The 24,569-nt window shown below is 50.8% G+C and overlaps 9 protein-coding genes across 9 annotated transcripts; 4 read left to right on the top strand and 5 right to left on the bottom strand.

Moving 5' to 3' along the window:
* Positions 1-659: 659 nt before the first annotated feature.
* Positions 660-970, top strand: INS49_003625 (uncharacterized protein; the record flags this gene model as incomplete). Its single annotated transcript, XM_043164418.1, has 2 exons — positions 660-792; positions 864-970. The coding sequence occupies 2 exons, from the start codon at positions 660-662 to the stop codon at positions 968-970; spliced, it is 240 nt and encodes a 79-aa protein (XP_043019183.1).
* A 313-nt stretch (positions 971-1,283) lies between these two features.
* INS49_003626 (uncharacterized protein) lies at positions 1,284-2,725 on the bottom strand (the record flags this gene model as incomplete). Its single annotated transcript, XM_043164419.1, has 5 exons — positions 1,284-1,397; positions 1,480-1,824; positions 1,873-2,106; positions 2,165-2,231; positions 2,283-2,725. The coding sequence occupies 5 exons, from the start codon at positions 2,723-2,725 to the stop codon at positions 1,284-1,286; spliced, it is 1,203 nt and encodes a 400-aa protein (XP_043019184.1).
* Positions 2,726-4,377: 1,652 nt separating this feature from the next.
* INS49_003627 (uncharacterized protein) lies at positions 4,378-5,282 on the bottom strand (the record flags this gene model as incomplete). Its single annotated transcript, XM_043164420.1, has 2 exons — positions 4,378-4,542; positions 4,740-5,282. 2 exons carry the CDS (start codon positions 5,280-5,282, stop codon positions 4,378-4,380), a joined length of 708 nt encoding a protein of 235 aa, XP_043019185.1.
* A 2,398-nt stretch (positions 5,283-7,680) lies between these two features.
* On the top strand, positions 7,681-8,919 carry INS49_003628 (uncharacterized protein; the record flags this gene model as incomplete). The annotated part of the gene is made up of 1 exon (XM_043164421.1): positions 7,681-8,919. One exon carries the CDS (start codon positions 7,681-7,683, stop codon positions 8,917-8,919), a length of 1,239 nt encoding a protein of 412 aa, XP_043019186.1.
* A 1,558-nt stretch (positions 8,920-10,477) lies between these two features.
* On the top strand, positions 10,478-11,169 carry INS49_003629 (uncharacterized protein; the record flags this gene model as incomplete). Its single annotated transcript, XM_043164422.1, has 4 exons — positions 10,478-10,547; positions 10,615-10,886; positions 10,950-10,966; positions 11,040-11,169. The coding sequence occupies 4 exons, from the start codon at positions 10,478-10,480 to the stop codon at positions 11,167-11,169; spliced, it is 489 nt and encodes a 162-aa protein (XP_043019187.1).
* Positions 11,170-11,329: 160 nt separating this feature from the next.
* Positions 11,330-12,399, bottom strand: INS49_003630 (uncharacterized protein; the record flags this gene model as incomplete). Its single annotated transcript, XM_043164423.1, has 2 exons — positions 11,330-12,055; positions 12,352-12,399. The coding sequence occupies 2 exons, from the start codon at positions 12,397-12,399 to the stop codon at positions 11,330-11,332; spliced, it is 774 nt and encodes a 257-aa protein (XP_043019188.1).
* Positions 12,400-13,035: 636 nt separating this feature from the next.
* INS49_003631 (uncharacterized protein) lies at positions 13,036-14,603 on the bottom strand (the record flags this gene model as incomplete). Its single annotated transcript, XM_043164424.1, has 3 exons — positions 13,036-13,299; positions 13,362-13,907; positions 13,962-14,603. The coding sequence occupies 3 exons, from the start codon at positions 14,601-14,603 to the stop codon at positions 13,036-13,038; spliced, it is 1,452 nt and encodes a 483-aa protein (XP_043019189.1).
* Positions 14,604-15,135: 532 nt separating this feature from the next.
* Positions 15,136-16,620, top strand: INS49_003632 (uncharacterized protein; the record flags this gene model as incomplete). The annotated part of the gene is made up of 2 exons (XM_043164425.1): positions 15,136-15,579; positions 15,634-16,620. The coding sequence occupies 2 exons, from the start codon at positions 15,136-15,138 to the stop codon at positions 16,618-16,620; spliced, it is 1,431 nt and encodes a 476-aa protein (XP_043019190.1).
* Positions 16,621-16,717: 97 nt separating this feature from the next.
* On the bottom strand, positions 16,718-18,518 carry INS49_003633 (uncharacterized protein; the record flags this gene model as incomplete). Its single annotated transcript, XM_043164426.1, has 5 exons — positions 16,718-16,941; positions 16,994-17,473; positions 17,527-17,614; positions 17,670-17,711; positions 17,787-18,518. 5 exons carry the CDS (start codon positions 18,516-18,518, stop codon positions 16,718-16,720), a joined length of 1,566 nt encoding a protein of 521 aa, XP_043019191.1.
* Between the last annotated feature and the right edge of the window lie 6,051 nt (positions 18,519-24,569).

Genomic DNA, 24,569 nt, shown 5'->3' on the forward strand with positions numbered 1-24,569 from the left:
GATAGATAAACAGATAGTGTGTAAATTAAAGTAATGGAGCCCCCCATGAAGCGCGCGAGTAATCAGCTTCCCAATACATCCCGGTCCTTCCGCAGAACTGTATCACATTCGAATGATGGTGACAGTGCCGGGTAAACTAAGCGCGGGAGATTCATCTCAACAGACACACTATATATTCTGAGCGGCTAGAGGTAACCAATATCCAGCTTGTAGTTTGGGTGGACCCAGTATTGCCGTGGCTTTTTTGATCACGCACTCAACCACAAGGCCCTTGGTTCACGCCCCAAGACTGGATTCGTTTCCTTTAAGCTTTTTTATCATTTGATGATCACCATCGCGTTGGTCTAGAGTGGCTTTTGAGTCAGTCAACCACTCACAGGCTTCGTGCCGATTGGGAGGGCTAGGATCGGGTGGATACCTTTGCGCATGGAGAGTGAAGATGCATCCCACGGGGACGGATGGCCAAGATATCCCATCCCATAGCATCGGAAACCCATGGCAAATCACTTACCCCGGGCCATGCTATACTTGTAGCTTGCGAATGAATCAGTACTTAAAGCCCTTGATCGGCACTACCTTTTGAAACGAAGCCCATTGACCTCATCCGTCTTTCGTTAAACTAATAAGCATAATACACTTACGCAACGATCACCAGCAAAATGCGCCCTTTCATCACCCTCTCTCTCCTCGCTCTCGCAGCCACTGCTGTCGCAAAGAGAGGATGCGCCCACGACCCCAACAACGAAGGCAGTGGCTGGTACCAAGTCGTGTCCGGTGATACTCTGGACGACAGTGAGTGATACAGACCTCCAGCACTTAATTCTGCCCTCGGAGAAGCTATCCTACTGACATAATTCCCGTAGTCGCTGCAGACTTTGGCAGCGACGCCGACACCCTGGCAGCTGCTAGTGGCATCGCGAACAAGGATATCATCTTCCCGGGTGATATCATTACTGTTCCTTGCCCATAAGTGCAACAGCTTAGGGCCATTTGATTTGGGTCAGAGCTCTGTACAAACTGCTTGGAAGACTCTTTGGGGCACAGCATAATATTACGAATCAGTAATTTCTAGCACAAATATACCCTTGCGATGCATTTGAGCACATTTACAACATCCGGTCGGTTGTGGCCTTATAGCAGAAAGTTTGTGATCAACAAGAATCGTCTTTACAATTAGCCATATTGAGTGCAATGAAATTAGTGACAATCTAAGGAATGAAGCGGTGACCGATTCTAACATGCCCCGTTGGCTCCGACAACCCTCAGCCGTCGGTGATCATGGACTAAGCTGCCTCTGTTACTTGGATCCACATGTTGTCCTCGACGAAGACATTGTAGCACCTTGAATTCCAAGGCTTGGCTGGATAAGCAATGGTAAAGTCGAAATGGCGGAATAACTGTTGGAAGTCGCAAGAATCAGCAAAATGACCGCCATCAAAGATGGGTCAGAGACAATGGGTGCAAGACCTAAAGACTCACCTCGAAGAAAGTTTTGAATAGTTCCATGAAAGCGACAGGCTTGCCCACGCACATCCATCGCCCGTGACCAAACATCATTTCAACCTGGCGCTCCATCTCCCCCCGTTTGGCCTCTGGGGCCTCGAGCCATCGCTCGGGCCGGAAGATGTGTGCGTCAGAGCCAAAAATCTCTGCTGAGCGGAGCATGGCAGGGACGTTCATGCCCACGACCGTGCCGCCAGGGATGAACTTTCCTTGAACCACCTCACCCTGGGGCGGAACGATCTTTGGGAACGTGCCTACGGTGCCTGGTCGCATGCGCATGCCCTCGTACACCACGGCCTGTTGTTGCGACTCGGTCAGGGACTTCCAGTGTTCGTGTTCAAAAATTAGCAACAACGAGAGGAGACTCACTCTCAGGTAGGGAATTTCCTTGGCCACTTCGTAAGAAATTGGCTCGGTAACTGCACCACTGCTGACGGCTTCCTTCACGACGGCCTTCAATTTGTAATAGATTGGGGGACTTGACACGAGACACAGGAAAGTGATCCTCATGACTGAGGCAATTTTCTCGGAGCCGGCGACAAGAGACAACATGCCCTCCGCCGCGCTCTCTTGCTGGGTGAGGCCATTGTGTATCCACGATCCCTGTCGGCAATGATCAGTTCATGCTCGTACACATCGGGACTGGTCCGCCGCGACTCACAAGCATGTCATTTCGCAACTGAGTCTCTGGCTTGGCATACCGCTGATGCACAATTCTCACCACACCCCTGCGGCAGAGCATCAGTGATGATCGGCGCCATGGTCAGGGGCATACTTACGACATGAGCTTTCCGAGCCCATTCGGGTCTGTGATGTTAGGCCCAAGAAACCTGAGGTACGTCTTGGAGTAGAAGAAGCTGCGGAGGAACGGAGTCTCGTTCACCAGGGAGACCATGGGCCACTGCTCTCGCAGGTGAGTAAGGAAGCCGGTGACGTCCGAATCGCTCCTCAGGTGCCCAAACTCTTCTCCAAAGGCCGCCCGAGTGATGACATCCATGGTCAGGAAGGACGAGAAGTCGGAGAAGTCGAGCAGTGGCGGGCTGGGTTTCTCGTGCTTGGCGACGTATTTCGTGCGCAGTGCGTCCAGCATCACCAGGATTTGCTCGTCGATGCCTGGCTCAATGAGGTCGACCTCCCGTCCGGTGATGTTGTAGGCGGTGGAGATCTGCTCCTTTCGCTTGTCATGGATAACATGATCTTGAAGGTTGAAAACGCTGTCCATGTACGGTTGCCCTGAAGTAAAAGATAGTGTCAATAAGTCTGCAAAAAGCCCATTTGGAACACGACATGGCTTCCGAGTCGAGCTGGCTTCTATGGCTTTCCTACTGGCTTGTTTTCGCTTCTGGGGCAGCTGGTCCACTCCGTAGTAGATTGTGCTATGAGTGAGGATGGTCTCAAGACGCTGCGTGTGGGGATCATCATGCAACAAAAAATCGAGTAATGAGATATCCCATACATCTGAAGGCAATATACCAAGGGCTTCTGTTGTAGGTTCCTCGCACAGCCCCAGTCTTCCTCAAAAAGTCGACATCAGACGTCAGGATCTGGTTCGGTCCGATCCTCACCAGCGGCCCATAGCGCCTACCAACTTCTTCGAAGGTTTCTGATAGTCTCGTGCTAGTTGTAGCTCTGATTATCCATAAGTTGGAGATGGATGCAAGCCATGGCCCTGGGATATGGCGTAGCCGGTACCAAGAGATGACTGTTGAGCCCACAAGCCACAAGAGGATGGAAGTGCCGAAAATCAAGAGCGAACGGAATGCAATTTGTTCAATACCAATTTGATCCATTTTTGACAAGCTGTCTTGTCCGGCGAATACAAAGGACCGTTAGGTAAGAAATCTGGACGGGAACAATGTCGTTGTTTATGTGTAAGAATTCTTGACTTCTATACAGTGCATGTTCGATTCATTTACCAGAAGAATGAAGGAGTCAATGAGCTTCTATACTATATACTAGCTACGAGACACATTGCTGTGTCGGCGAGTGAAGGACGTACCTGCCATCCGTTTTGGTGGCTGAATGATCGCACGATGCATACGCGACGTGCTGGTGTGTTGTCCTGGATGCAATGTCACCCCTACTCTACTTAAATGTGTAAATCAGGACCTACCAAATGGATATTCAGTGAGGTGATCAATTTGTAGTATACGAGCTTGCGTCCAAAGAGCAGGCGAACACCCCGCTTTAATCTGTCAGGATATGCGGTCCTTGGTCATTTGATGTACCGAAGGTAGGACAGACAGCTTGGCACTAGCAGCGATACCTGTCAGTCAGGGAAGTGCCGGTTGCAGTGGCCAAGTAATTAAATGTCATCTAGAGGCGCAGTCATTTTATCCCCGGCGGCAAATGAGAACATGTCAATTATGCCGTGCAGGAAGAATTGCGGTTACACTCCACATCAACCCATAATTAAAAATGAACGGTTTGTCATTGGCAGTTTGATTCCAGGTAAGTCCGGTCGCGTGGTAACAGACCAAGATGATTGATCCAGTTTCATCGGCACTTCCTGCCTCATTCCTGAACACGTGCTGTTGGGTGCTTGATTGCATTTTGAAATCAACCTGCTTTTCTCTCTTTCTCTCTCTCTCTTTCTCCCAATTCAGCGACTCGTCCGCCAGGGGCATGTTCTCATTCCAGGCGATTCCGATTCGAGCGTAAAAGGACAAAATTCAAGATACAAGGACATGTAACAGAAGCGTCTCTTTTGAAATAATCCACCGTGAACTTGGACAGCTGTTGTGATCCTTCAGATGGAAGAACGCCTTCAAAGTAGCACCTGCCGAAGCTGTATTGTCCACCCTGCCCGCCCTTCCTGACGTTCACGGTCGGAGTAAGATCTTCGAAGATGGTAAAAGAATCGTGTTGACCACCCTACTTGTTACTGCAGCTGATGGCCTGGAGAAACACAGCACCGGGAATGGTTGATGGTGGCGCCTTGGCTTCTCGGGGGAGATTGCGAATGGCATGGTGGATGGGCAATACCAGGTTCTTGTAGATTTCGTACTCGGTCAGGAGGTGGTCGACTCCATTGAGGTACTACAGGATCACGTATTAGCTCTCAAATCACAAAGGGAGAAAATGAATAGGAAAGTGAGAATCAAAAGTAGATTCTCTGGCCATACCATGACTCTGGAATTGTCTCTGTGCGTTAAGCGGCGATATGGGCAGCAGTAATGTTGGACGACGTTGGAGCACATCCTTGAGGTCAGATGCAATGCTTTGGGAGTACTTACCGAAATCACCTTGTCGACACGCAGGGCAACCTTGCATGCGTTCTTTCGCAAGCTGCGTGGGCAGTCCAGGCGGGCTCGAATCAGGGTGAAGAAAAGCTGCATGATGAGGTCGACAGAGCAGTTGGCAGCCCACTTGACTCTTCCCTTGATGAGGCGAAAAACGTCGAACAAGTTGTCGCCACCGGAGTTCCAGTCCTTCAGATTGCGGCATTGGAAGAGAAGCTCCAGAAGAGCCTTCTCCACATCCTTCCTGGTCAGAATGCCACGTCTGAGAAACTTGCGGCGTAGCTGGTAGTCGTTGTGAATGGTGCGGAGAATGCTTCGGCGGCCGTATGCCATTCCTCCGCGGTTGAAACACTTGGCCAGAGGCGTGACCCGCGAGGCTCTGGCTCCCTTGGAGGGGAAAGACATCTTTGTCTGCTGCTTGTTGATGAACCGAGACTTGTTGGTATGTGGCTTGATGCGAGATCTGTTGTGGAGGCTGTAGCGCTTGCTTGGGTCTTTGAGCACGACCTTCGGTCGAGGGCCCTTCTTTATGCCCATTATGAAGCCTTTCTTTCGAATGGTTTGGAGGGAATGAAGGTATCGCCAGGTAGGTGAGCGCGTGCCAAGCTCTGGAGAATTGTGGATGAGGTTCAGCTGAGCTGGGGGCTTGTCTCGGTGACCCGAAGAAGAAATCAATGAGTTATGATACTGTACCGACGAGGCGGAGGATGAGGAAGGTGCTCTAGAGACCTCGTTCAGGTAGATGTGTTAAAGGCTTTGAGTGAAGTCGAGTTGGGTAGCGGCTGTGATACCCGTGTGGTGTTGACTCGGCGGGCGAGGCGCGCTGGACGAGACGCATGAGCGGTGAACTGGTCTCGTGACAGATTCAGCAGCAGGACGAACCATTCCCGGGAAGTTCTCGTGGAAACTCAATCTTCACTGCACAGAACAAAATGGCGTTGTGATGCTTGGATGTGATTGACACTGGAGACAAGGGCTTGTCCTCGGCGAAATGCAGAGGGCGCCATCTTGAGTCGCGCCGAAAGGTGAACAAAGCCCAAAGAAAATTGCAGATATCCTTCAGCTGGCCACTGGCCACTGGTAAGAGAGGAAATTTCGGCCAAGCTGGTGCTCGTTCTCGCTGGTTGTCTTGTGCCCCTCGTACCTATGTGGGTCTTGAACAAAACAGCTTTGCAAATATCACCATTGCATTTGCATGGCCAATCGGCTGATCTTAAAACCTTCTTTCTAGAACTTCCATGGTATAATCTGAAGGCCCTCACAAGCAGTTTGTCTGTTGCCTAATTCATCTTGGTCTGAAAGGCACTGTTGATGCCATCTCGCTTGGATCACCATGTATTCAGAAGCTATAACGTGGTTTACCACCAAGTGGCGGATATCACCAAGTGGCGGATTTTTGTAGCTTTTTGCGGGGAATGCAGGGAAAAGGTACTTAAAGAGCTATTAAGAAATGCTAATAAATCTAAGCTATTTACTATCAGATTTTAAGTATAATTATCTTTATAAAAGATTTAATTTTAACCTAAAATATAATATATATTTTAAAATATATAATAAGGTATATATAATAAAATTTGCATTTTTTTTAAGTTATTATTAAGTAAGGTGCACGGGCTAATTTCGCTTATTTTTTTTGCTTTACTATGGCTATACCTTAAATCCCAGTTTTTAATTTAATTTAAAATAGCTGCAACCCTATAACCCTAACCTTAAAACTATATAAAAACCTTATTTAAAAGAGGTGCTATTTAATGATATAATTTTTATTTTAATATTTCAATTTAATTAAAATATAATTAATATTTAAACTTAGCTAAGTTGTAAAAAATCCGCCACTTGGTGATATCCGCCACTTGGTGGTAAACCATGTTAATCTCGTTACATGCACAAATCATCCCTCTTTACAAAATAACTTTTAAAGAGAGGAGGAAAATGAATTATACTTTGAGACTTTCACTTTAAGTCACTCTCAGGGTTGTATTGTTCCCTTAAAATTCCTCATGATATTATCAGATCAGCTAAAATTACTGGACTAAATTCAAGTTGAAATGAGAATCAAGCAACCATAAAATGTTTATCTACAATATTCACTACTTCATTGAGGCAGTGAGCTGGTGATTGTTTCTTTTCAATTTCAATTGGAAAGTCATTAAAATGCATAGGAGGGCAATTTTTACACATCTGTGGGAATAGTGGCATCGTTGGCATTCGGCAAGCTGGCAGCCCCCGTAGCTAGCCCATAGCCCCTGGGCGAAGGCCCCCTAGCTGGAACCTTCCCCTCTACAACCAACGCGAGAAACAACCACAACACAACAACCCCTTCGTATTCAAATACGTGACCCAGCCAACAACATCCCTGAATCTGTTCTCTATTAATATCAGATCACTAGAAAGCCACGAGCAGCGTGGCAAGGATCGAAATTGCGCTAGTGCAATGCTTGTGCGGCTTATTTAATCATGAACTCCTTAGGAATATTATGTCAGAGCAGCTAATGGCATGGCTTAGCGTGCTGACTACCAAGTTGAGTGGCCGCAATACGCCTTGGAGATCCCGTGGACAGCTGTTGATCGAGACCAAGGATTTCAGCTCTGATCCCTAATGACACAGTACAACCAATGAGGACCATGCTTCTGGGCAAGCTGTGTTACACAGAACAGAGCACGTTGCGGTTTTCATTTCACCGCCGCACTTCACCTGTGGCGAGTGCGTTGACCTTTGACGTGAGTGTTGATCAATTCCAGAAGAGGACAATGCAACAGTTGACCAAAGTCAATATCGCGGCTATCAGTTTGATATTTAAGCAGCCGGAACTCAAGGTCAGTCTCTTCGAACAATTGAGAGTCAACTTTGATTTTCACGCTCCTATTTCCATCAAACTGCACGAAATTTTCACACCGTACTCTTGACCAGTCAGAACCTCGCGGTTATTTCAAAATGATACTACTTTACCTCACAGTTCTCCTGGCCTTTACGCTTAGAATACATGCTCAGGCCAACATCACAATCCAACCATTAACGGATGTCGACGTAAACCGCCATATAGGCTACTTCTCAGATCCTTATCATGTTCCATATCAGAATGAGACCCGCATCTACATCTCAGGCACTACCCACAAATATCTCGAATGCGATGGAGGATTGACCCCCAAATGTGCTACACTTAAGCACAACGAGGACATCCAGTGGAATGTTACGGAAGAGCTGCAGCAACAGCTAGACAAGGCCAAGGTTCAGGTGTGCGGCGTCGCTGGCATTCATCCTTTCCAGACTGTCTCAGGTCACAACAAATCGTGGGACGCAGCAGTAACGCTTCACGTCCAGGAAAATAACACGGTGTGCGATGGTCTCAAGGGCTGGAGTGTCATCGTCCACGCGAGCCCAGTGGACTTGACGACTGTTGATACACCACCGCTTGCATGGATAGGGGATAAGGTTCTTGTTGGAAACTTTACCGACAAAGCTGATGCCAACTACGACGGAAAATACTTTCGAACACCAGAAGGGAAGTTGTTCTTAATTTACGAGAAGAACCTGCACAAGAAACCAATGAAGCGTGACGGCGTGGTCGCCTGGCCCATGAAGGATTTTATGACGCCAGCCGACCCCAACCTGGATCCTACAGTCTTGATCGCTCCCGACGAAGGATTGAACTCGGAAAACTACCACAACCACAGCGACGAAAACTTCAAACTCATTGAGAATGGAAATATCAGGGCTATCAATGGAAAGTTTGTGATGGCTTACTCAGTTGCAGCTTATAATCGCCCAACATATAAGATTGCCATAGCCTACTCTGACACGTTCCTGCCAGCCGAAGGGTACCGCAAAGTCATGAAGGAAAACCCAGATCAACTCTGGGGGTCCACCAAGGAGAAGGAAGTCTACTACCTCCTGCAGGCAGACGCGCAGCATGACGGCTGGCACTACGTTGGCAATCAAATCCGTGCTCCCGGCGTGGCGACCGTCGCCAAAATCGGCGCCGGCGATAGCTGGGTGCTGACTTTTCATGGGTATCAAGTTGGTGACACCGGGGGCAATGGCACATTGGATTATGTGGGCAACCACCGGCGACCATTCTTCATCGACCTGGATGTGAACGTGCCAACCGATACTTCCGTCAAAGATGCAAGCGACCAAGACTTGCAGGGTTGGATCACCCCTAAGCACGGATAGGTATCTCAGAGGTACATATCGACTGGAACAATAGGGGAGTACAATTGAACTTGGACGGAGGAATGCTTACCGCAGAGTGAGCTTGCTGTTTTCAGGGAGCTGTCGTTGTTAGACTATTATAGCTTCTAAATTTGCGTGCCCTACGTCCTTCCACCTGGCACACTCAGCTAAGCCCGTTTGCCATTCTCCTTCGTCTCCCCCGTGCCTTCCATCAAGGGCTCGACAGACGTCTCACTAACATCAATCCACTCTTCGTCCGAGACATCTGCCATGGTCGCAATGTCAAGACGGTGCATATGCCATTTTCCAGACCCCTGGTGCCCGAGCCATCCCCTGTTCACACTGTGAGGACAGCCACGACCTCTCCGAGACTGTAGGCGTAGTCTGACTCGGTGATGATGCCGTTGTTTAACGTACTGTCTGGCAGTGAGGTTTTGAAGAACCGGGGCGTTTCTGGACTGATCGGCGTTTGGCTGTGTCCTCTTCACGATGGCGGCGAGTTGGTTGAATAGCTGCAAGTCCTCATTCTTACGCTCTGCACCATATTGAACTTGAGGTCTAGTAGCCCAGAGCCGCAGATATTCTTTAGGTACCTAGTCTTTGAAGCCTGTAGCATTTACATTCCCTTTCGGACCACAGCAGATCCAAATTCAACTGTAGTAATAGACCATCACAAGACAGTCAAAGGCCTAAAGTGTCAAGGCAGAACTTCAAGTTCGGCTATTCCCGGAGGCACCCGACAATCGCCATGCACCCGTCTACCCCGGAAAGACCTATGCGTGGTAAATTTGACAGCTGGCACAGCGTGACTCCAGGTTTCTCGAAACATGAACAAAAGGGTTTCGTCATCTCATCACGAGACCGGATTGCTTGGTAAAGCTTGACAGCTTGCCTGGGGACGAAGACACCTAAGATGGTGATCGGATGCAAAATGGGGGACGTCCGCCGCAGATGCTCGAACCTTGACACGAAACAGAATAAATCAGACGATTCAGTCCCGCGACGCGACAGCCACACCCGTTGGGCTTTCTCTCGGTTGTCCGACGGTGTAAATTTTCCATTTTGAGTAATAAAATGTCGTATCTCATGGAGGCCACGGATCGATACCTCGATCCGTGACCTGGTGATCGCTTCGATGCTCACAGTCACTTTCGGGCTCGGTGCGTTGCGAGAACGTATACGGCCAAAAGAAACTCTATTCCGTTAGTTCCGAAGATTTTATCTGCTGGCATTTGGGTTGGATGCAGGTTCGCCCGAGGCGTGCATTTCTAATAATCTTTGACACAGGCTGAGCCCGTGTGGTGGGAAGCAGATCTCCCGCCGCCCGGCTCGGGGGGAATTGGACTGACAACAACTGCCCACCCTGTACGTCACCACACGATCTGGGTGCCTGCTCATGAAACATCAATCAGCATGTTTGAAGAATGGTGGTATAAGTGTACGGACTGCTCCCTGACTGCTCCCTCGGTGACCCGCCTTCACGCGTGAAGTGTCTTGGTACCAACTAATTCGACGAAGTCCTCATTAATTTGGCAGCAGCAAGCCTTCAGCAGCAGCCATGTTGGCCTTCGCCCTCTTCAGCCTTGCGATTCTCGCCGCACGGTCGGCAGCATTCATAATTCCAAGGCGTAATTAATGTTTCCATAACGGTGTTGAACCAGATCGCAGCAGGTTGATTGCTAACCTCCCACGCAGAAGCACCCGCGCCGCAAAAGCTCATCCCCATTGCCGTCGGTTCCATGAGCGTCAACACCTCCCTGATATTCACCCCGAACGACGTGAAAGCAAATCCCGGCGACGTGCTGCAATTCCAGTTCTTCCTCACGAACCACACCGTCACGCAGTCGGCCGGGCCATCGGACCCTTGTTCGCCCTTGCAGGCTAAGGTCCCCGGGGCGATCCACTCGGGCTTCATTCCAGGGGCGATGGTCAACGGTTCAGATACGGTCGGCGCCTTCGACGTCATGGTACAGAACACGGAGCCCATGTTTATCTACTGTGCGCAGGGACCACATTGTCAACTTGGACAGGTCATGGTCGTCAACGGGTGAGTGAGACGGGACACACTTGAACGTTTACATGAAGAGAGAACTGTTTTCTGACATTACTTGCCTTCCCAGAAAGCCTGGCGATCTCAATGCCTACAAGACAGCCGCACAAGCAGCAAAGGCCAACACACCAGGCACCACGGTCGCCGGGGGTACTGTTGGGCGGATACCAATGGCCAACGCTATTATTCCGCCTGCCTAGACGGCGGTTCAAGGATCATGGAAAAGGGCAGGTCCCAGAAATTGTGGGCAGTGTAAATTTGTCAGTGTAAATAACGTCTAAAGAAGGCATCGAGTGCCATGATTCCATAGTGCGACACCTTTACTTGGCGGCTGTATAGAGACTTCAGATCCGGCCTCCTTCATTTGCCACCATACCCAACGTCATTCTTAACGCCGCCATACCCATACTGCCTGTCAGCCTTCCTCTTCCTCGAAGCCTCCAGCAAAGCCAGCACCGTCTGCGCAAGCTGCACAACAAAGAACGGGATCAGGTTGTACTGCCAGCCCCTAGCGATCCTAGAGACCCGATGTATGTCGCTCCTGTCCGTCTGGCTGGCAAGGTCCAGCTTCAGCAACGCGTCGAACCAGTTCTGCGGCGTCCACGTCTCCGCGGGGTACGCGTCGCCATTCAAGGCCCTGGCCACCGAGAGGTCGATCCTCTGCCCGTCGTGGGCGTTATCCACGGCAAAGGTGAAAGCCAGGGCGCCCAGCGTCAACAGGAGCGCGGGGATGTTGAGACCGAGCCACAGCCTGTACCACCCGCGGCTCAAGAGCCCGGCGGAGGACTTGGCGTGGTAGCCGGGGCGGCTTCGCAGCCAGAGGGCGAGGATCCCGCAGCAGCCGATGACGATGAACGCCGTCCCTGAGGCGCCGTTGCTGGTGTGGCCCTGGTCGACGATGAGGTTTGCGGGCTCGCCCGAGATGGGGAAGGTTGAGTCGCCGGAGACGATGTCGAAGGTCCCCTTTGCACGTTGTGTGAGGAAGCCGACGGTGGCGGAGACCAGGGAGAGCTCGATGATGGATACAACCATGAGAAGGCCTATGGAGACCTTGAGGAGTAGGGATGTCAGGGCCATGGCGACGATCTATTTGGTGTACCGGGATATTTACTGGCACTAGGGTCGCAGAGTGAAGTGTGTTAGACTTTTTCTCCTCAGGTCCTCGAAGCACAAAAACAGAGCGCTTTTCAAGGGAGATACGTGAATGTTAAACCCATGGCGAGAACAAACAAGCTTCACCGGAGAGATGGCTAACACCTTTATAAGCCTAGCGGACCATGGCTCACATCAGAAGTGGAAGAGTCTGATCCAGAAATAACCAACAGTCAGAAAGGCGACCAAACACAGCTCAGAGGGCCCAACGCTATGTTGGTAGCGCTTACGAAAAGTGGTGCAGCACCGCGCATGCGGTAGCGGCTGCGCCGCAGCATGTTGGGTGCCGGTTCAGCCCACGCTCAGCTCGCGATGTCACTAAGCATTTCGGCTGCCGGGATTCGTCATGGTGGAGGGTAGGAATGGCTGCAGAGGTCAGGTTGGTGGGGAGCAAACAGGGTGTGGAGATTTCTATCATCCCTCGGCCTTGACATTTGTCCAATAGATGATGCCGGGCAAATGCGTTGGTGAGATGTGGGCCGCACGTTGGAGTCGGCGGGACGGCGCAGCAACGGTGTCAATTGCAGATGTGGTGTTCTACTCTCTGGGCCTGGCAGCTGAACGGCGGGCGGGCCGAGCACAGCTAACAAGCGAGGTCCGGAGGATTGAGAATAGTGGATGCGCAGCTGTGAGCAAGCAGACGGCATCACAGGCTGCAACATTTCACGTTGGGGCGAGGTTCATCGAGGCACCAAGGGTGAAGTTTCGAGGCTGCTTCCACTCTTTTCGGAAGAGAATGTGTTCAAGCAAACCAGACCAACTTTGGGCGGTGAGACATTCCCAAGATCGCGAAGACCGCGGATCGGAGTCCATGAGACAACGTGACCCTTGACTTAAACCACAAGCAACATAGCGACGTAGTCTAAGCCGGAATTGAGGCTTTGCTGGTCGGCGGGCTACCGCCTTAGGGGCAATCAGCCCTCTTCAGCATCCATGTCGTCGCGACGCCTCTTGCCGCCACCCTTTCCGCTTGCCGTTGGTCTGTGTCGTCCCTTCAACGTGGCGCCCTTCCTGCCACTGTCTCTGTCTGCATGGAGGTTCTTCATCTCGTTTCTGGCATGCCTTTGCGCTTCCTCGACACGGGCCCTGAAGACCATCACCTCTTCCCTTTCAGTAGGATACTCGCTCTGTTTATCACCGAGAGCGAATTCGATCCTCTGGAACACTTCGACGTCATACTGCAACTGTGTCAATGATTACTGAGCATGCAGGGGGTCAGATGCAGCCGAATAAAACTCACCTGTGTCACAATATTGAGAGCGCGGCCGCTCTTGCCCGCACGCGCCGTCCGTCCGACCCTGTGAACGTACGTCTTGCTGTCACCAGGCAGGTCGTAGTTTACCACAATATCCACATTTGGAATATCCAGGCCACGTGCAGCAACATCTGTCGCCACGAGTATGTTCCTGTTGCCTGTCTTGAACTTGTTCAAGGCACCCAGTCGATTTGACTGACTTAGCTGACCGTGGAGCGGGATGGCCCCGAGTCCTAGCGTCCGAAGGAGAATGGCAACTCGTTGCGTCTCGTTGACAGTCCGTGTGAAGATGACGGCCGATCGGCCCGTGAACTCGTTCGCCAGAAGGTAGATAAGGTAGGTGTCCTTGTGCTTGTGGGGAATGAAGATGTAGTTCGTAATCAAAGTCTTGACCGTCTGGTACTTGGTATCTTTGACACTGATTCGAACGGGCTCGCGAAGAGACGCACGCTGTAGGCTCTCGACTTTTGAGCTCATCGTCGCACTGAAGAGGAAGGTATTGCGCTCGCGGGGCAGGAATTTGAGGATTTTCTGCCATAGAGCTTAGTAAATCGCATAGCACTGAGTTAATGGCGCTGCACCAACCTCGATGACCGGACCGAACTCGAGCTCCAGCAGCCTGTCGGCTTCGTCTAATACCAGGTACTTCAGGTTACGCAGGTTGAAGCCTTTGGTCCGCTCCATGTGGTCCAGGATTCGGCCAGGAGTGGCGACTATGATGTGTGGCTTCTTCCCTAGGGCAATCTGCTGCGGCGTGAAGTCCATGCCTCCTACAATAGTGCATACTTTCAAAGCTATCACTGCGCCCAAAGCCTCGAAAGTCTTGCCGATCTGGAAGGCCAGCTCACGCGTAGGAGCGAGAACAAGGGAATAGAAAGGTTGCGGCTTGTCGAGAAGCGATTGCAGGATGGGCAATGCGAACGCAGCGGTCTTGCCGGAGCCTGTTTCTGCGAGACCGACTATATCTCTGCCCTGAAGGGCGACGGGGATCGATTCGGCCTGGATTTGGGTGGGATGCTCGTATTTCAGCGTTGCGCATGCTTCGGCGAGGGTGTCGACGACTCCCAGGTCCTTGAAGGTCTTGGTGGCCTGGACATCTCCAACAGTGGTCGTTTCCTCTTGTTCAACATCCGAGCCACTCGAGGACGAGGTTGCGCCTGACGGAGAGGCTGGGCCAGGAGATGGATGGGATATCTTCTGCCGCTTGGCCACCTGATCGCCCGCCATGATTGCTGACTTGAAACCAGGATGGATAGGTGGGAGGTTGGGAAGGTATCGACTGGTAGAGATCGACTCGAAGGATGTCGACTGGATGGCTGGGAGGGTGTCGATTAGTCGATTAGGAAGAGAAGGTTAGGAGGTTAGGATGGCGCTGTCTGGTAAAGATTGACTGGGCAGGTCGGAGGTAACAGGATGGCAGACAATAGAAATCCAAGAGATCCAGAGTGATTGATCTTTTTTGTGGGGCACTAGGGTATCTTAGCTCGAGAGCTTGTAGATGAACCAGGCCGGCTGGTCGGGAGGGTTGGATGTGCAGGCTGAAGTGGACTAGGGGCCTGTTCTTTTTGAAAGGACCCGCCATGACAGGGATGCTTATCCAGCTTATCAAATGGCCCCACTTGAAATTTTTCTGGGAGAGAGCTACTGCAAGTTTCCTTCTTGGGGCGTAGTGAGGAGTCTGTCTCATCAACACCAGGCCGCAAAGCATACGTGCTTTTGTATTTACAAGCGCTCAGCAATCACCACATAACACAACACCATGGCGAAGAAGCGGACCAAGAAGAGAACTCATGCTGCGGCAAACCCCAATGCCAAAAATGGCGCCCCCGTCTCAGCAGGGAAGATCGACAAGAACGACCCGAAGAGCATGGTCATCCGGATCGGTGCAGGCGAGGTCGGCTCGAGCATCAGCCAATTGGCCACGGACGTGCGAAAGGTGATGGAGCCTGGCACGGCAAGTCGCCTGAAGGAGAGGAAGGCCAACAAGCTGCGAGACTACGTTACAATGTGCGGCCCCCTGGGCGTCACGCACCTGCTGCTCTTCTCGAGGTCGTCGTCTGGAAATACGAATCTGCGTGTGTCCACCACGCCCCAAGGTCCAACACTGAACTTCCGAGTTGAGAAATACTCGCTGGCAAGAGACGTCAAGCGGGCGCAAAAACACCCTTTGGGTGGTGGCAAGGAGTACATCACTCCCCCATTGGTACGCTCTACTTTGTCGAGTCAATGATGTCGTACCACGCTGACCCTCTCATAGCTCGTCATGAACTCGTTGACTAGTGAGCCTGGTAAAGGCTCTGACAAGATACCCCGACACCTCGAAACACTTGTCACAAGTGTGTTCCATGGCCTCTTTCCACCAATCAATCCCCAGGTTGCGCCCTTGAAGTCGATCCGCCGAGTGCTTCTCCTCAACCGCGAGCGATCCCCAGAAGATGACGGCTCCTACATATTAAACTTCCGACACTATGCGATCACGACGAAGGTCACGGGTGTCTCCAAAGCAGTCAAGAGGCTGAATGCAGCAGAGAGGTTGATGAACAGCAAGAGCCGGAAGGGCAAACTCCCCAATTTGAGCAAGCTCCAGGATATCGCAGATTACATGATTGGGGGCGAGAACGGCGATGGCTACACAACCGATGCCACCAGCGGTAGCGAGGTCGACACAGATGCTGAGGTGGAGGTTCTTGAGGCCGACAAGCGGAAGAAGGTCGCGGCCAGACGTGCTGCTGCTGCCGCCGCCGCCGCAGCCGAGGAGGAGGAGGAAGAGGAGGAGGCAGCCGAGACCAACGACAGGGTGGAACGGCGAGCAGTCAAGCTTGTCGAACTGGGACCGCGCATGAAGTTGCGATTGACCAAAGTCGAGGAGGGGCTCTGCGGGGGAAAGGTCATGTGGCACGAGTATATCAATAAATCAAAAGAGGAGATCCAAGAGCTTGAAAAGGTATGGCAGAAGCGCAGACAAGAAAAAGAGGCTCGCAGGAAAGAGCAGCGGGAGAATGTCGAGAAGAAGCGCAAGGCGAAGCGTGGACAGAAGGGTGGGAAGGATGGAGAGGAAGAAGGTGACGACGATGAGATGGATCTCGATGATCTTGGAAGCGATGCGTACGACTACATGGACGACGAGGATGGCTTTGACAGCGAGGGACTGGAGGGCGATGCGGAGGCCCAGACGAACGAGCAGGCCGAGGAGAACGGGGACTGGGAGGATGAAGAAGAGGAAATAGCAAATGCCCACCGATAGGCAAGTTTGCTGCAGACGAAAGCTATTTCTGGGCAATGTCAAATCATGACAGACGAATCTAATTATACCCTTCTTGCCCAACCCTCATGGCGAGACGTCAAGCCTCTTGCCCGGACCCCCTTCGCGCTCTGCGTTGACTCCCATCTTCTTTAGACTCGCTGTCACCGTGAAGAGCATCTCTATCCTCAATCCGCCCCTGCACGACATGACCAGATCCTGCTGAACCACCCAGGCTCGAACGGAATTCGACCAGCAGTGCGACCGCCGCACAAAGGAGAGATATCGATGACGAAGCGAACACGAAGCACCGGAAACCCTTGCCTGTTATTTTGTCAGCAAATACGTAATTACCTTGTCAAAATTGACAACTCACCTTCTGCTGTGATTCCCAGGGCGAGGATAACGAAGATGAACAAAGGGATCTTCATCAGACCGTAGATCCCGGCTCGACTCTTACTGTCTACGACCAGCCCACGCATGTAGGCCATACTGGGCACGTATATGCCATTCGCGACCTCGAACGCCAAGAACGCGAAGTAGAGGGGAATCTCGACCTGGAGAACCGACAACAGCAAGAGGCTGAAGCAGGCCAGGGAGATGGCGCTCACAAGGAGCCGGACTGGGGCCGCCGGAGTCTTCATTGACTTTGACGAGGTACTGAAGAAGAGTGCCCCGATGATCATCGCGGCCATGAATGACCCAAAGATCACACCGTAAGGTATCTCGACTGGGTTAGCATCGGCAGATGCTGCTTCGTGTGCACCCTGCAAGACGCTTGGCCAGAGGAAGATCACAAGGAATGCCGTGCCTTCGAAGCAGCACGTCACAAAGGTCAAAGCCCATATACGGCCATCTGTGCCTGTTGTTAGCCAAGGCAAAGAGATCTTGGAACTGTTGGGAACTTACCACCAAGACGTCCGGTGCCACTGGTCTCGGGCACAAGAAACTCTTGATTGTTTTCGCTGAGCTGTTGCTCCACGCCGAAATTCTCGTTCTGATCGGGTCGTCAGTAAATATTCGTCTCACTCGCCAAGATCATGGATTCCTACCCATCTTTTCAGCATCAAGATCGCTGCGACACCTTCCAGGACCTAGAGTAGCCAGTCAGTCCACTGATACACTCGGCACCCCTTTGCAATTCAGGGCCGCTGCACGAAGTAACTCACTATTCCGGCACAGAATGGCCAAGTCTTCGATCCGAACACCGAGACCACGCAATGCCCAAAGAGCCCACCGACAATGGCAGCCATGCAATTCGTCGTCGTCATCACGCCAAACATCTCACTGAGCCCGCCATGCCCTCCCTCCGCACCGCCCCGGTCCAGCCCTCTCGCATTCCACTCAGTCACCATCCAGCTCTCAAACACGGTCCACAGCAGCGTCAGCCCCGTGCCCGCCAAGACCCTGCCGAGAAACAGCACGGGGAGGCAATCACCCCCGAACACGACCGTCAGGCAGGCGCAGGAGTGGATCAGGCACTGGGCCAAGCACGCCTTGCGCCGCCCATACCGGTCCGCGAGGAAACCCACGCCGAGCGCGGAGACCGCGGCTGATGTGTATGCGGTTGCGTAGAGCCCGACCACGACGGGCTCGGGAAGACCCCTGTCGTCGCGGAGGAGGGCGTACAGGTACGGCCCCGACAGCCACTCGGAGGACATGACGAGGAGGTAGATGCTCAGGAAGCCGCGGCGGAACTTCCTCAGGTCGTCATCTGTGGATCTTGGCTCCGTCTCATCAGCAGGTTTCGGAGGGTCGTCCTCGAGCCTCTCCTCGGTGTTGACCTTTTGCCATCTCGACTGGATCCGCGCCAGGGGCCGAATTATGATGTTGCGGCCTGTGAGGATGATGACGGTGGGTAGGAGGACCAGCAGCGTCGTCCAGTAGATGTCGAGCTGCATCCTGGATGGATTTAGCTGTGCCGGTCAGGATTTTCACGTCGGAGCAAGCAAAGTGAATGGGAGACCAGCGAAGACCGGGAAAGACGAGGCAGCTTGATTAAACACTAGTCTACTGATTTGTTGTTTCCGTGCCCGGGACATTCTTGCTTGGTTGGTATGGTGGAGCTTCATTCCTGTCGCGACCCGAATGTCTCAGGTCGCGGCGGTAGCCATGGACACGACCCGTGGCCTACAGCCCTTTGCGGAAACATTTCCTGCAGATTTCTGTAGAAATGCTAGCTCGTACTAATTTGCTCATTGTGGGAAACCCTAACGTAGCTATTAGAGCATGTTCACATGTATCTGCGTATCTTGGAGCTCAATACTGCAGAAAAGCACGAATTGTGTCCAGAGAAGACCATATTGGTCAAGAATAATTCCGCGACTAGTCCGGAATGATGGGTATCTACAAATTGCAACACCTTGTCTAATTAGTCGCATGTTCGTTCAATCCGTCGCAAGAATGGGGGACAGCCACCCACAGGCACCCGAACATTGCGCGCTCAGGAGCATGTCGGATCCGTCCGAAAGTGGCGCCCCCGGACTACTTCTGATGCCTAGAAAGTTTTGTGCCTTGATGAACGCTGCAATTTTGAGGATTCACCTTCATGAGCTGATTCTTTTGTAAGATTCCCACAGCTCAAAGTTGATCACAAGGAAATGTATATGTACTTGACTGTTGAGAAACGTAATCGCTAACTATACTGCGCAATAAAAGGATGATGACCCCCGATTGCTATACCTACCAGGGGGAGGGGGGGTCTTTGTATGGGTCACGCAATGCAATCATGTTTTGAGATCTAAACAAAATTTTGAAATTACAATGCAATACTAGCAAAATACTATCAAAATACTATTAGAAATAAATTATGTCAAGGCTTTAAATCATGTTAATATTGACTTTATGTTAAAATTAAGCTTATGTCATCCAATATCAGTATAAATCTATGTTAAGAGCTTTGGTTTAAATCTTATTAATTCCAAACTTATTTCTATTTTTAGAAATCTTCGTAGTTATATAGATCCTTTTATAGTAAATAAATAAGCTAGTAAAAAATAGATAAATAGTTGGGTTGGGGATGAGGAAAAAAAAGCTCTTTTTTTAATCTCCCATATCAAGGATTAACATTATATCACAGCATGTTAAGAATAACTACATGTTAAGAATGACTACATGTTAAGAATGACTATATGTTAGTGACGTGTAAATAATGCAAGGCACATAAAAAAACATACTGTCAGAACCTTGACAGTATGTCACTATTATGTCACTATTCTATTGACTTGGTCGCAGCACCTAAACAAAACCCCCCCTCCCCCCTGGTAGGTAGGCACACTGGGCTTATATTTTTCCACATTGATAGATTAGATTTACGAACTGGTTGATATGGCAAATGGGGGCATCAAACGAACATAAACCTCGTTTTCGCATCAATGAATAGTCATGGACAAATTTACGGAAGCTCCACATGGCACCGACGAGGGGTGTGGCAGGAAAGACTGGGTCTGGCAAATCTGCGATTGTTTGTATTCGAAGTGGGCGTGATGGCTAGAATCTGACTGCAGAAGGGGCAGAGGGCACCCTATTTAAAGACGTACGGACCCCCTAGTCACATGACCCCCCATTCACTGCCATAAGGGGGAGGACTGAATTGGCATAAGAACATGTTATAACCGCTCTTGGAAGTTCTCTTTGACAAGTCCTTTGATCCAATCGAGACAGCAAAGAGACAGTCTGGTTCTGATTCCACCTGGAAAACAATTCGCTTCTGCATTGTGAAGGTCTTCTTCCAGAAGCCGTGGCCCTTGAAAACAGCGCTGCTCTTGTGAGTTTCTGTGTCCGTAGAGCAGACCTTCTGCCCCCAAATTGTCCAGTAAAACCTGAAATGAAAAAGCTGGGGCCTGGGGCCAGTCCATCAGACATGGGGATATGCCTCGCTAATGCTAGGCAAATCGAGTTCTTGACTGAGAAAAAGGTTCATGTGCCTTGCAGGGAGAAGGGAGACCATGAGCCCCTTCTCTTGCGTTTGAGTCATGAAAACTCTAGTCCATGGTCTATCTAAATCAAGCACATACGGCCATAGATATAGGAAAATACGGGATCCCATCCGCTCTCTCGTAGTCAAGCCTATAATTAATGGACTTCTCATCGTCGCCGTCTAGGCCTCCCGCTAGATATTTACAGAGAACAGCCGGCCGTGCTAAACCCAGCATTCAGGGCAGATTAAGAGAGCATCGATCTACTAGTAACTCAATCAGGCAGCTGTGTAACGTTTTAACCTGGAGACTTTTATTTTAACCTTCCGCTTTTCAACCGTTAAACACACCTGCAGGTTAAGAAAAGCCTGTAATTTACCATGAGGGCATTCTAAGTTTTAAAGAAGAGTTTGAGAATCTTCTCATTAATTTTGACTAGAACATTATCGTGTAACAGAATAAGAGCAACATGTAGTTTTCTTGATCTCAACTTAAGTATGTTTCAACATTTGCAAAGCACGTAGGGGGCGTTAAGTTGATGTAATACATCTAATTAACCACGATTCATCTACTCCAGCGACTATTTCATGAGGCGGCGCCCTTCTCTGCCCATGGCTGCGGGCTCTCTGCTCCCAAAGATAATTGCGCAAAGTGCAAGTTCACTTTGCTCCCTCACAAAGTCATCCGCCCATTTACGCCTGTCGCCCGATGGCTCTTCTGACAAGATTCGTTGAAGTCTATTGCACTTGCAACATCGACTTCCATCCTGACAAGCGTGGAAGTCAAATGGTCGTATGTCACCCCAAGTCCACCAGTGGTTTGGAGAGATTTTGCCCTTGTCGCCCGGGTAATTGTTCGTAAGACGTTCGAGGCACTGAACAGTTGTAACCATGTAGTTGAATCCTTCTGGGATAGTGTCCCAGCTTCGACATCGCAACTGATCTGGCATAGGTCGGATAGGCCTAGAGCCCCGAAGGTCGGCAAACAGCAGGCTCACGACTTTCATGCTAGGCCCTTCGCCTCTGTCAGTACCTTGTTTGATACGCCTCACTGATTCGTTCCAATTCGCCTCAAGCACTTCAATCCACGGTCCGCCATTATGGCGGTCAATTTGCACGTTCAACGGCGAGACTCTTTCGGGAAGGCTTGCCAAGTGTTCGAAGTCCACACCGGCAAGCCGGCCACCTTGTCGAAAGAAATTATCGAGTCTCAATCGTCGCCCCTGGGATTTGAATATGATGTCCTCTTTCAACATTCGAAAAACTCGAAAGAGTTCTTCCAGTTCTTTCCGAGGCCCATCAGTTAGGTGTGTGGCGAAGTCTACACAGCGTCGTTGCCGCTTCTCCAAATCTTGGCGAATTTCATCATTTGTAGGGAACGTGGGAGGAGTATTTGTGTCAGTTCCCCAATCTATGATCGAGGCTTGCAGGAGGTGGAAGATTGCACAGATCTCTGGAACCAGCCAATCAGTCTTTGTGCGGACGTCGTACAGCAAGGTCAGGTTCTTGCATGCCAAACGCACCGAACGTTCAAGGCTGCGCTCCACTGGCAAGGTCAATGTGACTCTCCGCGTGAGGTTGAAGGTAGTAGAGGCTCCAATGCTGAAACCGGGGAGAGATATGCTAGATGAGAGGGAAAACGTTCTTTGCCAACCAATCGACCACTCGGAAGGGGTCGTTACTCCATCCTGTCCAACGACGACGGAATCCGCTCCCTTAGTGCTGCAATCACCAGATCCAACATGGAGCGATGCTTGCTGATAGAGGCCCACAAAATGACGGATATTCTCAGATTTAAGGATTCGATTGTAATCAGCATCGGGCCCGAAGCAGCCAAGATTCGATGGGTCGAGTCCATCGACCGTATCCATCGACAGGAGCTGGCCATCAGATGATTCGATCAGATGCCACTGTATCTCGCTGACTTTATCAGAGGCATCGCTGTTGTATTTCAGCGGTATTAAAGCGGTTCGTTGGCCTTTGAGAACGAAGGCGTCAAGGAACGGTAGGGAATACTCAATTTGAGCTAGCTTTGACACTACCCCAAGAGGCGCTTCCAGTCCAACGAATCCGGCTGGGCGGGGTGGAATAGGAAAGGACCTGGCGACATTGAAATGGCGGAAAGTTCTGTTCCAGCAAGTTCCCTCCTGTTGTGCGGTGCTTTCGAATGTCCTGGCAGACCTTGCTTGCCAATTGACCTTAAAAAGACGGCTAGAACTCTGATAGTAAAGTATTTCTGGCTGGTGTTGTTTCCAAGGGACAACTCGGAAAGTCCACGATGCCCACATCAAGAGCCGCAAGGTAGTCGCGATGTCCTGGCAAGATTTACCAGAAATATCGAAATGGCTCCATTCTCGGTCTTCGCGGTCCCTGAAAGGTTCCCATGCCGTGGAGCCTGAGGATTCCATACGACGGAACGAGGGTTCCGTATGACGAAACGAGTCTTGTTTGGAAAGTTGATGGCATAAGCCTTGAAATATTTCAATGCCGTGAGAGCCCCAATGCCACTCCACATATTGCGATGCTGTACAGCAGAAAGCGTCTTGATAATCGCCCGTAACAGTAATGACATCTCGCAAAGCATGTGATATTTTTTCCTCATGGTCGAAAGGGCGAATGTGAAGTTCGGAGTGAAGGTACGTGATCATGGGAGAAAGATCTAGACCGATTTCGATGTGTCGGGAACCGGGGTCCATTTCCACTTCCTGGTCCCATTCGTCGCCCAACCTATCTCTAACCCATGAGTAAAGCTTGTGAGGATACACCTCGGAGGTGCTATAGGGTTTCTTTTCAAGTACACCCTGTGCAGTCTGTCGGACCCTCGGGTGTTGATCTTCGAGCCGAGCTTCTACGGCTTGGATGATCTCATCGCGCAGCGGTGATTGCTGTCTTCCAATTGCTTCCAGCACAGCCTGTCGAGTTTCCCAGTTCTGATCTTCAAGGAGGGCTGTTATGGATTTCAGGGTCCCTCCGGACAGTGAGCCATTTCTTCCAAGTGTCCTCACTGCAGCCCGTTGGACCGCCGGGTGTTGATCTTTAAGCCGAGCTTCCACGGCCTGTAAAGCCTCACCGTGCGACTTTAAGTCCTGTCTACCAAGTGCTTCCAGAACAATCAATCGGTTGGCAGAGCTCTGATCTTCAAGAAGCGCTGCTATGGATTGCAGAATCTCTCTAGGCAGTGAGTGTTGTCTTCCAAGTGTCTCCACGGCTGACCATCGAACAGCGGAGTTTTCGTCTTCCAGCCGCGCTGCTACCGCTTTGACGATGTCCTCGGATAGTGAATACTCTGATTCAAGTGTATTCACTACAGCCTGTCGGACTCCAGAATCCTGATCGCCGAGCAGCGCTGCTACTCCACGAATGGCCACCTCGGACATTGAGGTCAGACGGCCAAGCCTCCTTACTACATCCCTGCGGATTTCAGGATCCTGATCATTAAGCCGTGCTACCAGCGCAAGTTGTTCATGCCATGAGGACGGTGGAGACTCCTCCCTTTCCTCAGCTTGGTGGTGGAGATCTTTATTAGCATTTGAGTCCGTCCCGGCTCAGAGGATTCCCTACTATGATTGCTGTCTGTGGATTCTTGTGGATTCGACATGGCGTTGTTACAATTGAACTGACCTGTCCTATGGTATAGGTAGCCAAAGTAGACTGTAATTCAACGTATAACAATTAGCCGCAAATGGTGAGTAAGGAGTTCAGCTATGATGTGAAATCGCCCACCTTTCGTAACTATGGGGAAATGTTCTATGTTGTCTTGGTAGCACTTGCAATACTCTCCTGATTTCTGCTAGAAATGATAGGTAATCCTGGAACTCGCACAACGCTCGTGAATGGTGTCATAATGTGCTGAATGAGTTCGGAAAAGGTTTGAGGAAGGCTCGTTGGGGTCACCACTACCAGTAATATATGTGCTTACCCCCTGCTGTTATGTCACCACACTACTGCAGTATGTCTACCAGCAACGTGCTGATCAGGAGAATCTGACCGAGTACAAAGAAATGAAGTGTTGATTGGTGATTATCCAAGGGCAGCT

This window comes from Diaporthe citri (assembly GCF_014595645.1).
Source record: "Diaporthe citri strain NFHF-8-4 chromosome Unknown scaffold_10, whole genome shotgun sequence".
Classification (NCBI taxonomy): Eukaryota; Fungi; Ascomycota; class Sordariomycetes; order Diaporthales; family Diaporthaceae; genus Diaporthe; species Diaporthe citri.